The sequence below is a fragment of the Bufo bufo genome, chromosome 6 (assembly GCF_905171765.1).
Source record: "Bufo bufo chromosome 6, aBufBuf1.1, whole genome shotgun sequence".
Taxonomy (NCBI): domain Eukaryota; kingdom Metazoa; phylum Chordata; class Amphibia; order Anura; family Bufonidae; genus Bufo; species Bufo bufo.
The window spans coordinates 92,945,595-92,960,624 of NC_053394.1; the positions used below are offsets into that span (position 1 = coordinate 92,945,595).

Here is a 15,030-nt window from a genome sequence, read left to right on the forward strand (position 1 = left end):
TCTCGGTTACAGAATCCCTTTAATTAATGGATTGTCTTTGCAATGCATGATAGGATAGGTCCTCCACAGCAACCTCCAATCTGGCAAGGAGAGGAGGATCCTGTACAGAGGACAGTTTAACTGCTGCCATAGTTGATCACCGACAGCATCGCTGTCTCTGGTTAGAGCTGTTAGGTAGGGAGAGGAGCAAAGCTGCAGTGCTCCGTGCTGACAGTAAGTACACAGGAATAGGCTACACTTCCTGTCAGAACTAAATGCTGCAGCCCTGATCCTCTCCCTATCTTCCCAGAATTTACAAAAGACACAAATTGGAAGAAAGAGGAGCATTGCTTTCAGAAATCCGTGCTGCCAGCGATAAACTGTCTACAGGGAGGCACTGCACACGGGGCAGACCATACAGCCTACAGGGACATTGCCTGGTGGGCTGATGTCCAGGGGGCCACACAAGCTCTTCTCTGCTGCTGGCCGGGTACATAATCCGCTCTCGGCAGTAAGTAAAGGGAGTCTGTCCCCTCCATATGGCCATATACAGCGCTTACATTGCCCTATAGCACACCTATACATGAATGTTATGGTACCTTTGTCTTTACACTTGCAGAAGCTGGAAAAACAAACCTTGATTGATATGCAAATGAGCACTCGCAAGTGCCCAGGGGCGGCGTTCACTGTGTTGGTGCCCAGGCTGCCCTGCCTTTTTTCATTGTTCCCCTGCCCCAGCCTTTGCTTATACCCGCCCTCCTATTTCCTTGCGTCATCCTAAGGTCCGGCCGAGATCCCGCGACTGTGCACTGCCTCGCCGGGTCGGAGCATGCGCACTGCGATGCCCATTGTTGGCACGGCATTGCTTTAACTACTGCGCATGCTCCGGCGAACAACCAGCGGCAATGTGGCGTTTGCAGGCGCATGCGCAGTAGTTAAAACGATGCAATGCCGACAATGGGCAGTCGCGGGATCTCGGTCGGACCTTAAAATGACGCAAGGGAATAGGAGGGCGGGCATATGCAGAGGCTGGGAAACAATGAAAAAAGGCAGGGCAGCCTGGGCACCAACACAATGAACGCCGCCCCTGGGCACTTGCGAGTGCTCATTTGCATATCAATCAAAGTTCGTTTTTCCAGCTTCTGCAAACGTAAAGACAAACACCAATTATAAACACCGGGTAGTAATAAAGTAGAGAGAGCCTTACTATACTTTACAAAAATTGATACCCAAACAATTGAACTAAGGCTCCAGCTCCTAATAAGAAAAAATCTTTATTAAATAAACACAATCACATTATCATATAAAAACGGCAGTAAACAGGCATGTTTTAGTGAGGAAAGACCCGAGGGGGACCGGGGGAATCGACACACATGGGCATACATAAAATGATGGAGAGCGCCACAACAAGGCCAGAAAAAAGGAAAAGTAACCCTTGAAAGAAGCTCCGAAAAAATACCCAATATTAGCGCGCCGATCCCTCAGTCTCCTTCTCCCAACGCCGTTTCGCCAGCAACCTGGCTTCCCCGGAAGAAGCCAGGTTGCTGGCGAAACGGCGCTGGGAGAAGGAGACTGAGGGGTCAGCGCGCTAATATTGGGTATTTTTTCGGAGCTTCTTTCAATTTCACACTGCCTATATATACCCCTATTGGATCCAACTATCCAGGGTTACTTTTCCTTTTTTCTGGCCTTGTTGTGGCGCTCTCCATCTTTTTATGTATGCCCATGTGTGTCGATCCCCCTCTCCCCCCCCCCCCCCCTCCCCTCACTAAAACATGCCTGTTTACTGGTGTTTTTATATGATAATGTGATTGTGTTTATTTAATAAAGATTTTTTCTTATTAGGAGCTGGAGCCTTAGTTCAATTGTCTCTACACTTGATACCCAAACAAAGACAAAAGGTACCATTACATTCATGTATAGATGTGCTATAGGGCAATGTAAGCGCTGTATATGGCCATATGGAGGGGACAGACTCCCTTTAAAGCTGTGAGAATCAGGTACTCATGTACCCAAGAGCGATCACACATGCCCTCCTGAATTTAACTGCTGCGCCCTCATCTCACCTCCTGAGCTCCATATCTTAATCCGAGACAACTGGAGAAGGACAGAAGATGGTAGCTATTGATAACTACCACAGAGGGACAGATTTTGGGGAACTATATTGTGCGGCGCAGTGGTACTAGCCTCTGCTGGGATGGCATTTTGCACTATGGTACTGCTGACCCCACCTACTTGTGTTGCTCCGCCTTCTGTCAATTTGGACCTGCCTACAACATGGGGCCACTTTTACTTTTTTTCGAGGGCCACTTTAAGTTCCCAGTCCGCCCCTGACTGCACATCATTTTTAGTAATATTTAGGGAGGCAGGGATGGAGTAAGGAGGCAGAGACTGGGACAGGGAGACCAGAGGTAGACTGATGCATCATACAGTTATCTGGTGTCTTCAACATGGCAGTACACAGTGAAGATGGATTCTCGTTATCAACCCTCAGGTAGTGGATTGCTAAGGGGAGACTTTAAATAGTTTTCTAATAAACATTACAATATTTCCCTAATAAAATGTATTGTAAACACACTCAGTGTCCCTAAACCTTAAAATAAAAAAAAGACAATTACACTTTAATCTCATAGCCCTTGTGGCACCGGCGCACACAACGCTACCTCGCACTTATGGTGGAAACCCGACGTGTTGGGTCAACAAAATGTGACCATGCAGAATGTAACTGTAGATTCAGAGTCCATGATCTGCTATGTACTACAAGGATAATATTTGTATGGCAGAGTGTTCTACATCGAGTTCAATAAACTGCAGTGAACACAGCTGACCTCTGTACATAAACCGTGAGAGAGTAAAGCTGTGTTGGGAAATAGGACAGGAGCCAATGTACTCGAGCATTGGAATTCTAACCGCCCTTTAACTCTTTCACAACTGGAGGGTCGTCATAGTCCGGCATTTCTTAGAGTCAAACTTCTGTGAGGGAATGACTGATGTAAAGTATCGGTGATTTTAATAATACAGACAACACAAATATAACTGCATTAAAAACTTTAAGAAACCATTTATGATGGATATTTACTTCTCCACATTTTTTTTCATCATTTTAAAAGGATTTGGGTTTGCCCACCCTCCAACCCTTCAGTTGGTGTCTTTTTGAACTATATTGTAAGCGTCCATTATGTTGCAGTGACCTGATCAAGTGCACAATCTGGGTGCAAAATGTGTTGTCTGTATGTAATAAAACTCTGATTCATTACATCAGAGGAGTACCGGACTATCATGACCCAGTTTGTATCTTACCTGCATGTGTAAATGGACCAGACTTCGATACCTGGAGGATCATTGCCTGAAGCTCTTTATGAGCCAAGTCCTTAAAGAGGTTGTCTCACCTCATAAAATGGCTCCCAGCATGCCCAACCTGTCAATAAAAGCCGGTATAGCAGGAGTTCATATAGGGACGCAGACACTCCAGCTCCCATCCTGGCCACCTTGCATCAGTGCTGGTAATCTCTGTCCAACTGCTTCAGGGCATGCGCAGTGGTCCTGGAGCTTTTCTACACAGCCACTTCCTGCGCAGCGCTTAGCTGCTCATGGACAGAAAGTATTACAGGTCTGGGGCTTGCTCAATAGTCTGGGATCTGTAAGGCTGAGTTCACACAGGCGAGATTTCCGCGCGGGTGCAATGCGGGAGGTGAACGCATTGCACCCGCACTGAATCCGGACCCATTCATTTCTATGGGGCTGTGCACATGAGCTGTGATTTTCACGCATCACTTATGCGTTGCGTGAAAAATCGCAGCATGCTCTATATTGTGCGTTTATCACGTAACGCAGGCCCCATAGGAGTGAATGGGGCTGAATGAAAATCGCAAGCATCCGCAAGCAAGTGCGGATGCGGTGCGATTTTCACGCACGGTTGCTAGGAGACGATCGGGATGGAGACCCGATCATTTTTATTTTCCCTTATAACATTGTTATAAGGGAAAATAATAGCATTCTTAATACAGAATGCATAGTACAATAGCGCTGGAGGGGTTAAGAAAAAAATAATACAGTTTAACTCACCTTAATCCACTTGTTCGAGCAGCCGGCATCTCTTCTGTCGTCTTCTTCTTTGCTGTGTACAGGAAAAGGACCTGTGGTGACATCACTCCGGTCACCACATGGTCCATCACCATGGTAAAAGATCATGTGATGGACCATGTGATGACCGGAGTGACGTCACCACAGGTCCTGTTACTGCACACAGCAAAGACGACAGAAGAGATGCCGGCTGCGCAAACAAGTGGATTTAGGAGAGTTAAAAAATAAAAATAAAAATATATATATATATATATATATATATATATATATATATATATATATATATATATATATATATATATATATATATATATAATTTTTTTTTTTTTTTAACCCCTCCAGCGCTATTCTATGCATTCTGTATTTAGAATGCTATTATTTTACCTTATAACCATGTTAGAAGGGAAAATAATACAATCTACACAACCCCAATCCCAAACCCTAACTTCTGTGGAGAAGTTCGGGTACCAAACATGCCGATTTTTCTCACGCGCGTGCAAAACGCATTACAATGTTTTGCACTCGCACGGAAAACAACATTGCTTACCGGTAATGGTTTTTCTCGATACCCATGACGGCACCCAGTGCGACTCAGGACCTCCCATTAGGACAGGAAACCTGAGAAGATAAAAAGGACACACCTCCAGTGGAAGAAATAAATTGTTCTCCGGAGAGAAGTGATAAGGGATTAAAAGACCCTCTTCCTTTTTTTTTTTTTTTTTTTTATATTACTTCATATAGACCTGGCTGATGCCATATATATATATATATATATAAATCTGTATATGGGGAGGGAACTATCGGGTGCCGTCATGGGTATCGAGAAAAACCATTACCGGTAAGCAATGTTGTTTTCCCCTCACCCATGACGGCACCCAGTGCGAGATAGACTATAAGTAGACTCTAGGGGGGGGGGCCACAGCCTGAAGGACCTTCTCCCCAAATGAGGCGTCAGAATGGAGCTGCAACCTATAATGTTTGAGAAAGGTATGTGGGGAACTCCATGAAGCTGCCCTACAAACAGGAGCTAGAGACACATCAGCTCTTACAGCCCATGAAGAAGACACTGCCCGAGTAGAATGGGCCCCGAACCCAGAAGGAGGGGAAAGACCCAAGGAGATGTAAGCCTTCGTTATGGCCTTCACCCGTCTGGCAATAACCCCGCAGGATGCTTTTTTTTTTTTTTTTTTTACCCCTATTCCCACCTAAAAACTGGACAAGAAGGTTCTCGTCTTTCCTTCACGAAGCCGTAACATCAAGGTATACTAACAAGCATCTTCTAACATCCAAGCAATGAAAAAACTTTTTTCCCCGCTATTGGAGGGGTTAGGAAAAAAGGAAGGTAACACAATGTCCTGGCTCCTGTGAAAATCCGAGACAACTTTGGGAAGGAAGGAAGGCAGGGGCCTGATTACTACTTGATTGTCCTGGATGACAGTATAAGGTGGATGTGCAGAGAAGGCCTGGATCTCAGAGATCCTCCTAGCAGAGGTAATTGCCAGGAGAAAAGCCATTTTAATGGACAGGATGTCAATTGGGATCTCCAACAAGGGCTCAAATGGTTTATCGGTTAGGGCTGTCAAGACCCTTTTTAGGTCCCATGGGGGGGAAAGAGGTCTTACAGAAGGATGGATTCTGGCCGCGGCAGAAAGGAAATGTTTGACCCAAGGGTGAATTGCTAACTGGTAGTCGAAAAAATAGCTCAAAGCCGATACCTGTACTTTTAGGGTGGAGGCCTTGAGTCCCTTGTCTAAACCTGCCTGTAAGAAGTCTAAACCTTAAGTATTTCTGGAGGACTAAATGGATCAGGGCTAGACCCTAGAAAGGAAGCAAAGGTATTCCAAACTCTATTATACTTCCTGGCTGTTGTAGCTTTCCTACTGCCTAGAAGGGTGGAAACAACCTTGTTAGAAAGCCCTCTCCTCAACCAGATGTCCCTGTCAAACTCCATACTGCCAATTGAAGAATCTCCGGATTGGGATGGCATACAGGCCCCTGGAAAAAGAGGACATCCCTTGGAGGGATCATCCAGGGGGGGCTTCTGGCTAGATTTAACAGGGTGGAGTACCAGATTCTTTTGGGCCATTTCGGGGCTACCAGGATTATAGAGGCTCCTTCCCTCTGTACTTTCTTCAGTACACTGTCCACAGCTGTAGGATTCTCTGTGTGATTTAAGGAGAAGAACCTCTCTGTCTTCCTGTTCTTCCGGGTAGCAAAGAGGTCTATAGTTTGGGTCCCAAACTTTAAGACAATCTGGGAAAAAACTTCTCCGTTCAGACTCCACTCTGCCTGGCTGAGTTCCACTCAGCTTAAAAAGTCGGCCACCGTGTTCTCTTTTCCCTTCAGATGTATTGCAGATAGGAGCAGGTTCCTGTCTTCTGCTATTTGGAAAATTTCCTGGCAGAGGAAGATTAGGGATGGTATCTTTGTTCCGCCCTGGTGATTTATATAGGCCACTGTCGTTGAATTGTCCGAGTAAAAGACCAGTTTTTTGTTTAAGACATCTGGAACTGTCACCCTTAGAACTCTTTCTACTGCTTTGAGCTCCTTGTAATTTGATGTGCAGGCTCGGGTTCTTAAATCCCATCTTCCCTGCCAGTATTTTCCATCTGAATGAGCCCCCCAACCCCACGGGCTGGCATCTGTTATCCGTATGGGATCTATGAAGGACCAGGGCATTCCTGCCGAAAGATTCTTCTCGGATGTCCACCATAGGAGGGAATACCTTGCTCTGGAGGAGAGATGAAATTTTTCCTCTAGCGTTTGTGGAAGACCATTCCATTTCTTTAAGATATCCCACTGTAACGATCTTGTGTGAATCTGAGCAAACGGTACGGCGGGAATCGTAGCCGTCAGGTGCCCCAATACTGCCAACACCTTTCTGATGGAACATCGGAAGGAGCGGAAAAGGATCCAAACATGTTCTTTTGTTGAAACTACCTTCTTCTGAGGAAGGAATGTTTCCTGAGCCGTGGAATCTAGCTGCATCCCAGGACAAGTTCCGTCTGTAACTGTACTTTCGTCTGGGCTATGAACAAAAAAATCGTCCAGATAGGGTACTAACACTATCCTGGACAATCGGAGGAATGTCACCATTTCCGCCACAACCTTTGTAAAAACTCTCAGGGCTTGTGAAACCCCAAACGGGAGGGCCCTGTATTGCAGGTGCAGAAGCTGGCCCTTCACTTGAACTGCCGTTCTCAAATACTTTTGGGAGGAGGGATGAATAGGGATGTGATAATAAGCATCCTCTAAGTCTATACTTGCCATCCAGCAATCTTTGTATAGCAGGTCTATAGTTGTTTTTATCGTCTCCATCTGGAATCTTTTGCATTTCAGGAACTTGCTTAGTCGTTTTAGATTTAAAATTATTCGAAAGGACCCATTGGGTTTCTTTACTAGAAAGAGTGGGGAGTAATACCTCCTGCCCTCCTCTTCTTTTGGAACTTGGCAAAAGACTCCTTTGTCCAATAACAACTGAACCTCTGCCCCTAAAACTGTGGACTTTAAGGGATCTTTTGGAGTTGGAGTGCGGGTGAAGAAATCTTGGGGATAGGAGAGAAATTCCAATCTGAATCCCTCTGCTATCTCTCCCAAAACCCATTTGTTTTGGGTGACCTTTGACCAAGCCGGGAGAAAGGAAGAGAGTCTTCCCCCAACCTGGAGACTGGCGTCATTGCTGCTTATCTTTTTTAGGAAGCCGCTAGATTTCCTCTGAAACCAATCCCTCTCTTTCCTGTCGTAGGGCTTGCCCCTCTGCCTTCTAAAACTCTGCTGGGGCCTACGAAAAAAGGGGGGCTTCTGAGGGACAGGAAATCCTCTTTTTTTTTTTTTTTCCCCCAGAGGCCTTCTCCAGGATGTCATCTAAAGATGACCCAAATAACCTGTCGCCCTCACACGGAAGGGCACAGAGTCTGGCCTTAGATCCCTGGACACCCTTCCAGGATCTAAGCCAAATAGCTCTTCTAGCTGCGTTTGTCATAGCAGAGGCTCTGGCGGAAAAGCGCATCACACTAGTGGAAGCATCCGTTAAAAAATCAGCTGCTTTTGAGAAGGTGGGGAGAGAAGCTAGGAGCTCTTCTCTAGGCCTTTTTTCTTTAAGGTGTGTCTCTAGCTGGTCAATCCATAGTCTCAGCGACCGGGAAACCCAAGTGGCTGCGACTGCCGGTCTGAGACAGGCAGCCGACGTCGGGCTCCGTCTCCCAAGCCCGTTTAAGATATATATCTGCTTTTTTATCTAACGGGTCTGAAAGACAACCTAAATCATCAATAGGGGAGGGCAGACTTTTTGCAATCTTGGCGACTGGTGCATCCACCGTAGGGGCCCTATCCCAGCTTGAGGACACTTTCTTCATAAGGGTATTTTCTTTTTACAGAAGAAGGTATGAAGAATTTTCTGTCAGGGTTTTTCCACTCTTTTTTAATAATCGCCTGCATGCTTTCATGCATAGAAAAAACCCTATGCTTTTTAGGGCCTAATCCTGGAAGGCCTGATCCGCAACCAATCTGGTCTGTTTAATGTCTTCCAACTGCATAGTTGCTCGGACCGCTTCTAGTAACGGCTGCGTATCCTCAGGGGAAAAGAAGGACTTCCCTGAATATTCCTCGTCCGAGGAGTCCGAATTACTGGAATCTAACTGCCCGGATTCTCTGGCTTCACTATCGGACGAGCCCATTTCCATACTGCCGCTACCAGCTTGTCTATACATGTTGTGCACAGAGGTTTCTGATAGGATGCAGATAGAGTCGTTTTACAATCTGCACACACTTTGTGTTTTGACTTGGAAGACGACTTTTTAGAAGGCTTTGGGATCTAAGATAGAAACACCTTATTAGTAAAAAGGAACGTTCTCACCATGTGAATCTTCCTTTCCCCGTCCTTAGGACCAGTACCGGACTCGCAGGCCTCAAGGGGTCCAGGGGTTCAGCGCGTCCATCTGTAGGCTCCGACATGCTTGTCAGCTGGATCCTACTTCAGCACAAAAAACTGTGCCCCCGCTGGCTGCCTGCACATGCTGCCGAATTTATAGTTTAAAAGACGCGCCTCGGCCTCCACTTCCGGGTCCTGCGCGTCGGGAGAGAAGCCCCGCCCCTCCCCTGACGTCATCAGCCGGCCCCCTGAAGGACGGCCCCGCGCATGCGCATAAGCGCTTAGACGCGCGGGCGCCATCTTGAAACTGAGCATGCCGGCGTGAAGAGCGTGGGGAGCCGCCTGAACACGGCCACAGCGGCTCCCCGCAGGACCGGTCGCGAGTGCGGGCGCAGGCAGACTTGTGGGGAGCGGCTTCCGGCACGGCCACAGAACTACCGCTCCCCAGGGATAGGTCTTCCCACGGCATAGCCACAGACCCCCCCCAGCGCTGGTGCTTCTTCTTCTGAGGTATGTCGTGCAGTACTACTGCTGCTTCTCAGGAACTCCCATCCGGAGGACAGGAAACCTGAACTGGTGTTAGGTGGAGGTGTGTCCTTTTTATCTTCTCAGGTTTCCTGTCCTAATGGGAGGTCCTGAGTCGCACTGGGTGCCGTCATGGGTGAGGGGAAAAATCGCGCATGTTCCCGCAACGCCCGTGTGAACACAGCCTAATACACATCGATTCTGCCAGCTGTCATCATGTGATTAATGACATGTAAAACATTTCAGGGCTTGCGCTTTAGCCCTGCCTTGCTGTGCAATACGTTAACGCAGCTGTCACCCCGCTATCAGGGGTCAGACAGTGCACTCCCCCCAAAGGACAGTTATCTCTAGGGAAAAATAGAGATAACAGTGGGCACTTTGGAGGCTGCTGATGAAAATGCTTCACTAGCAGCCTCAGGAACACACGGGCACAGGTTTGCCTGTGCCATCAAACTAGCAGTCACCATCCCCCTAGGCAGCAGATGGTTCAGTGCTGGGGAACAGAAGCCGCCCTGAACTGCTGAGTTCAGACAACCCCTTTAAAAGGCACTTCTGAGTGTAGTGCCTCCCCGCACAACTTCAAAAAGGTGAGCGCACCTGTACAGTCTGTTCATACTCTTCTTCTACAAGCAATCCTACCTATAAAGCAGCATCTGGTTTGATTTTTTGCAAGCACCAATATAACCAAGGGTAAAATGTAAAACGCAGGCATACCAGGAGGCATTTGGATTGTAGAAGGCGAGGTTACATTTTTTAACATCTATCTAACATTTTGCAGCTCTTCAAGTTCCCATTTAACATACATTAAACCCAAGGAGACATTCTTACCCTCATGCCTAAAACCAGGAAGCCAATCTCTTCCATTAAAGGGTACTTGCTGATCTGTTGCTGGATCTTCTCAGCTGATGCGTGTGGATCATAACTCTTTTGGCCTATTTTTACGTCCATGATACATGGCTTGTTAAACTTTCGGGTTACATCTTCCAGTTTTAAGTAAAGATCTTAAAAAGAAGAAAAGAAGGGGAAAATAAAAAATACGGTAAAATACTATGGTTAACCTTGTACAGATTTTTATTGTTTATTTGCTGCCTAATGCAAAAACTAAATCTTCTTTAGAAATGTCCTATTTTGTAGACTCTTTGCAACTCCTTAACCTCCGAACCACAAGAGATATTCCACCCTTTCCCCAAAAATTGCCCTTGATCCAAGATGGCGGACATCTTCCGGACATAGCCTAGGAGATAGGCCCCACTCACTCATTACTTGCTGGGCTATTCAGATATTTTGTTTTCCCTTTCGTTTCTGAAATAGAAGGGTGTTCTGCGCTAACCCCTCCCCCCCCCCCCCCCCCGTATTTGTTTTCCTCCCCATTTGCAACATCTGTGCTTGCGGTCAAGAAAATATAGGATGTAAGAAAGAAAAAAATATTATAATAATAAATAATACAGTATAAATACCATTTGCAGATCCTGGGGGTGACCAAGTGCCATAATACTTTGGTAAAAATATTTGTAGTTCACGCAATTTAGGATCAGTACAGTCATTTGAGAAAACCTGTAAAATAAAAAAAATAAAAAATAAATCATATTTGGCCGTTTTGCTGCAACTTCTGGCAGTGATCCTTCTACAAGAATCATCTGTGAAATGTTAAAGTGACTGATCTTCAGCTTTTATCCCCCTGGGAATAGAAAACATCAAACATACAGTAGCTGTGAAGTCAACATTCAGCCTAACGACTCCGTAATGGAGTTCACCGGTTCAAATATCAGACTCTGCTGCCAATAGCTGGCGCTCAGACCAAAAGAAACGTCACCGGGAGTGAGCAAGGCTTCTGAAGGATTCCTCCAAAGAAAACAGAAGCTACAAATGAAGCTAACTGCATCCTGTATGTCGCTACCAGGGAGGACATCATCATAAGTGAGAGCTCATCCTCTACTACTGTCTTCAGGCTTCCTGCTGGGCGATTAGACCAACTGGTGGTGGTAGCCCGGGCACTGACATCACCCCAACAACAGAGGCTTGCCAATGTAAACCACCCATCCCCGGTTTTAGGTCGATCGCAAGACACCTCTGCCTGTCTCAGTCCCAACACTGTTACAAAGATGGACTCAGTGTTTGGTCCAACGCACCCCGAAGAAAATATCCACAGAAATAAAAAATAAAAATAAAAAAAAGTTCAAAATATGGTGGAAGCAGCATTCCATATAGGTAAAAAAATATGGGTGTTCCCCTTATCGATCAGTAAAACATTTACATACCATGTTATAGAAATCCAGTTCTCTTGGTCCACGTGGTGGCGGCTGTAACTGCTTTAAGACGGTCCCATCTGGATGTTGTAGTATGCCTGAAAGGAACACAGTATTTTAAAGTGTTCTGCTTATTTCATCAAGCTTCATGTGATGCCGTATGCTAAGAAGGGTTTTTAGAGGAGCTGAAAATCACATCCCCCCCCCCCCCCCCAAAAAAAAAAAAAAAAAAAAAAAAAAAAAGTGTGTGTGTGTGATATATATATATATATATTATTTTATTTTTTTACAGGACTGTGCAGGATACAAGAACGTGGTGTGCTGCGTTTTTGTAATGTATACGTCAAACGGAGTCATAAAATGCGATGTGAACCCACACTAAGGCCTATTGCACACGACCGTATGGCTTTTTCAGTGTTTTGTGGTCCGTTTTTCACAGATCCGTTGTTCCGTTTTAGTTTCTGTTCCGTTTTTCCGTATGGCATATACAGTAATTACATACATAAAATTGGGCTGGGCATAACATTTTCAATAGATGGTTCAGCAAAAAACGGAACGGAAAACATACGGATGCATTTCCGGATGTGTTCTGTTTTTTTGGCGGACCCATTGACTTGAATGGAGCCACGGGCCGTGATTTGCGGGCAATAATAGGACATGTTCTATGTTAAAACTGAACTGAAAAACGGAAATACGGAAACTGAATGCATACAGAGTACATTCCGTTTTTTTGCGGAACCATTTAAATGAATGGTTCCGTATACGGAACGCAAAAAACGGGCAGTAAACGGGAAAACAAAAACGGCCGTGTGCAGGAGGCCTAACTCGGATACTCACAGAAGAGCATAAAAAGACGGCAAAGTCTGAGAACCTCAACCAAGACCAAGTCATGGCTAAAATGCCAACCCAAAATCTGCTCCCTGAATCAGATGCCAGACTAAAAGAATTTCGCTGCACTTTTGTCCCTGTTCTCACTTGCCTTCTTTATAAAAGGTGTAAAAAATAACTGAATCTGCCACCAGGAAAGTCACTGATCAACCAGGCGCAATGGGGGAGATTAACCCTCTCCCTTACGCCAGAAAATTGTGCGTTTGTGACTTTCTAACATGCCCTCGCCACTTTGTTTAAATGGGGAGTGGAAAGGACGGGAAGGGCCATGGCCTTCTGGCCCATCAAATTTATCTTCATCTAGGCCAGTTTTCTGGTGAAAATGAAGCAAGAAATCTAAGGCTACTCTGAGCGGTCGTAGATTTCTCTTTAGACGCACGGACTGCCGGAAGATGCACCCAATTTAAGATGAGGCCTGCACCTCGTCATAAATTAGGCGCATCCTCCGGTAGGGCAGGGGATTTAAAGACCAGTGCAGAAAGTGGCGGTCTTGATAAATCTCCCACAATGTCTTGTAGGACTAGCTCAGCTGAACGTGATGATACCTTTCACTTATTGATCCGTTGCTATGTTATGGAGAAAAGGTACTTTCAATGCATGTGAACAGTTAAATGCACTGAGGGCAAGCCCATGCCACTCTGTGCACCCTTCCTCTGCCAGCCTCTCCCTCTCCTTCCAGGTTTCTCCATAGTCATCTCACCTGCCCCTGTCAATCAAGTAGGAGAGAGGGGCTGGCAGACAAAGTAGGAAGAGCAATGGTGCACAGAGTGGTCCCAGCCTGCCTAGGCTCCCGGTATTGAGGAGAAGTCATTAATATCCAATACCCCCACCGTTCCCTGAATGGAACAGGAAGCACAGCTCCATGCTGGGTTACTGTAGCTCAGCTGCCATTGAAGTGAATGAGAGATGAGCTGCAGTAACCCGGCACAGCCATTACACTGCGAATGGAGCTGCTCTTCCTGCTCCATTCACTGCTAGTTCCAGCACCAGAGGCTGCAAGGAACAGCTGATTGGTGGAGTGCAGGGTGTCAGACCCACACCGATCGCATATTAAATTACCTGTCTTGAAGACAGATCCCCAATATCTGGAGCCTGGAAAACCCCTTTAAATGGTCATTTAGATATGGATTACTCATACAGATATAGATCACAAAGTAAAAGTTATTACAATCATGTGAGAATTCCAACATGAACCCATAGGATTCAACTTTTTAACATTAAACTTTGTTTTTACTTTCCACATCACCATATATCTCTAAAGCAGAACATCCCAGCGCATTTCAGTATTATTTAGGTTGCATTTGAATGTATTTTGCGGTTTACAAAATAATAATCCATTTTTTTTTTTTGCGGCTCCATCAATGCTCATCCTTGTCCACAAAATTGGCAAGAATAGGATATTCTCTCTCTTTTGCGGAGCTGTGGAACGGACATACGGAGTGTTGTCTGCATTTAGAAATAAACGGGTCCGCATATCAGCAAAAAAAATGCGGATCAAATATATTGTCGTGTGAATAGGGCCTTAAAGGAATTATCCCATGACTAATGTAAAAAAATGAAAATTAGACCTCATATAGTACATGACCGTCTCTTTTTTTTTTTTTTAAGAAAGCTAGAACCAGCCCTGTACCTCACATAGATCCAGCTCTCTCCCCATTCATTGCTCTGCTGGATTTATATCAAGCCGACAGCTCAGGGGAATGTGTTTTCTGCTGCTGCTCAGGGGGCGTGTCTCAGCTCTCCCCATCACAGCTCAGGGGGCGTGTCTCAGCTCTCCCCATCACAGCTCAGGGGGCGTGTCTCAGCTCTCCCCATCACAGCTCAGGGGGCGTGTCTCAGCTCTCCCCATCACAGCTCAGGGGGCGTGTCTCAGCTCTCCCCATCACAGCTCAGGGGGCGTGTCTCAGCTCTCCCCATCACAGCTCAGGGGGCGTGTCTCAGCTCTCCCCATCACAGCTCAGGGGGCGTGTCTCAGCTCTCCCCATCACAGCTCAGGGGGCGTGTCTCAGCTCTCCCCATCACAGCTCAGGGGGCGTGTCTCAGCTCTCCCCATCACAGCTCAGGGGGCGTGTCTCAGCTCTCCCCATCACAGCTCAGGGGGCAGTTTAAGGACGAAACTGAGCATGTGCGGCCTTCTCAGTGAGCAGGACAAAGTAATAATAAAAAATAAAATAACACCAGGTGGCGCTATACAGATACCGGTACATTATATTGAATAACTCAGTGGCTATGCTACATTTTTAATTACATGCAATTACAAATAAATTTCAGATCTAAGTGCTGTTTGAAAAATTATATTTTTTGTGGAACAACCCCTTTAAGCTAACTTTTGAGCAGTCATCTCACTACTATCACAAGAATAATTACACTAAAAGGCAACATGTCTATTAAAAGCTGGAAGATGATAACAGGTGTCAAACACTGGTTAATATGCGACTG

The 15,030-nt window shown here is 45.9% G+C and overlaps 1 protein-coding gene across 1 annotated transcript in view; it reads right to left on the minus strand.

Annotated features, from left to right (window-relative positions):
* Nucleotides 1-15,030, minus strand: part of IPMK (inositol polyphosphate multikinase) — a 57,829-nt gene that overhangs the window by 30,039 nt on the left and 12,760 nt on the right. Inside the window, exons 2-4 of the mRNA XM_040435153.1 lie at nt 11,716-11,801; nt 10,915-11,011; nt 10,286-10,458 (exon numbers count right to left, since the gene is read on the minus strand). Of these exons, the coding sequence (XP_040291087.1) occupies nt 10,286-10,458; nt 10,915-11,011; nt 11,716-11,801 (356 nt within the window). The remainder of the gene's footprint in view (nt 1-10,285; nt 10,459-10,914; nt 11,012-11,715; nt 11,802-15,030) is intronic.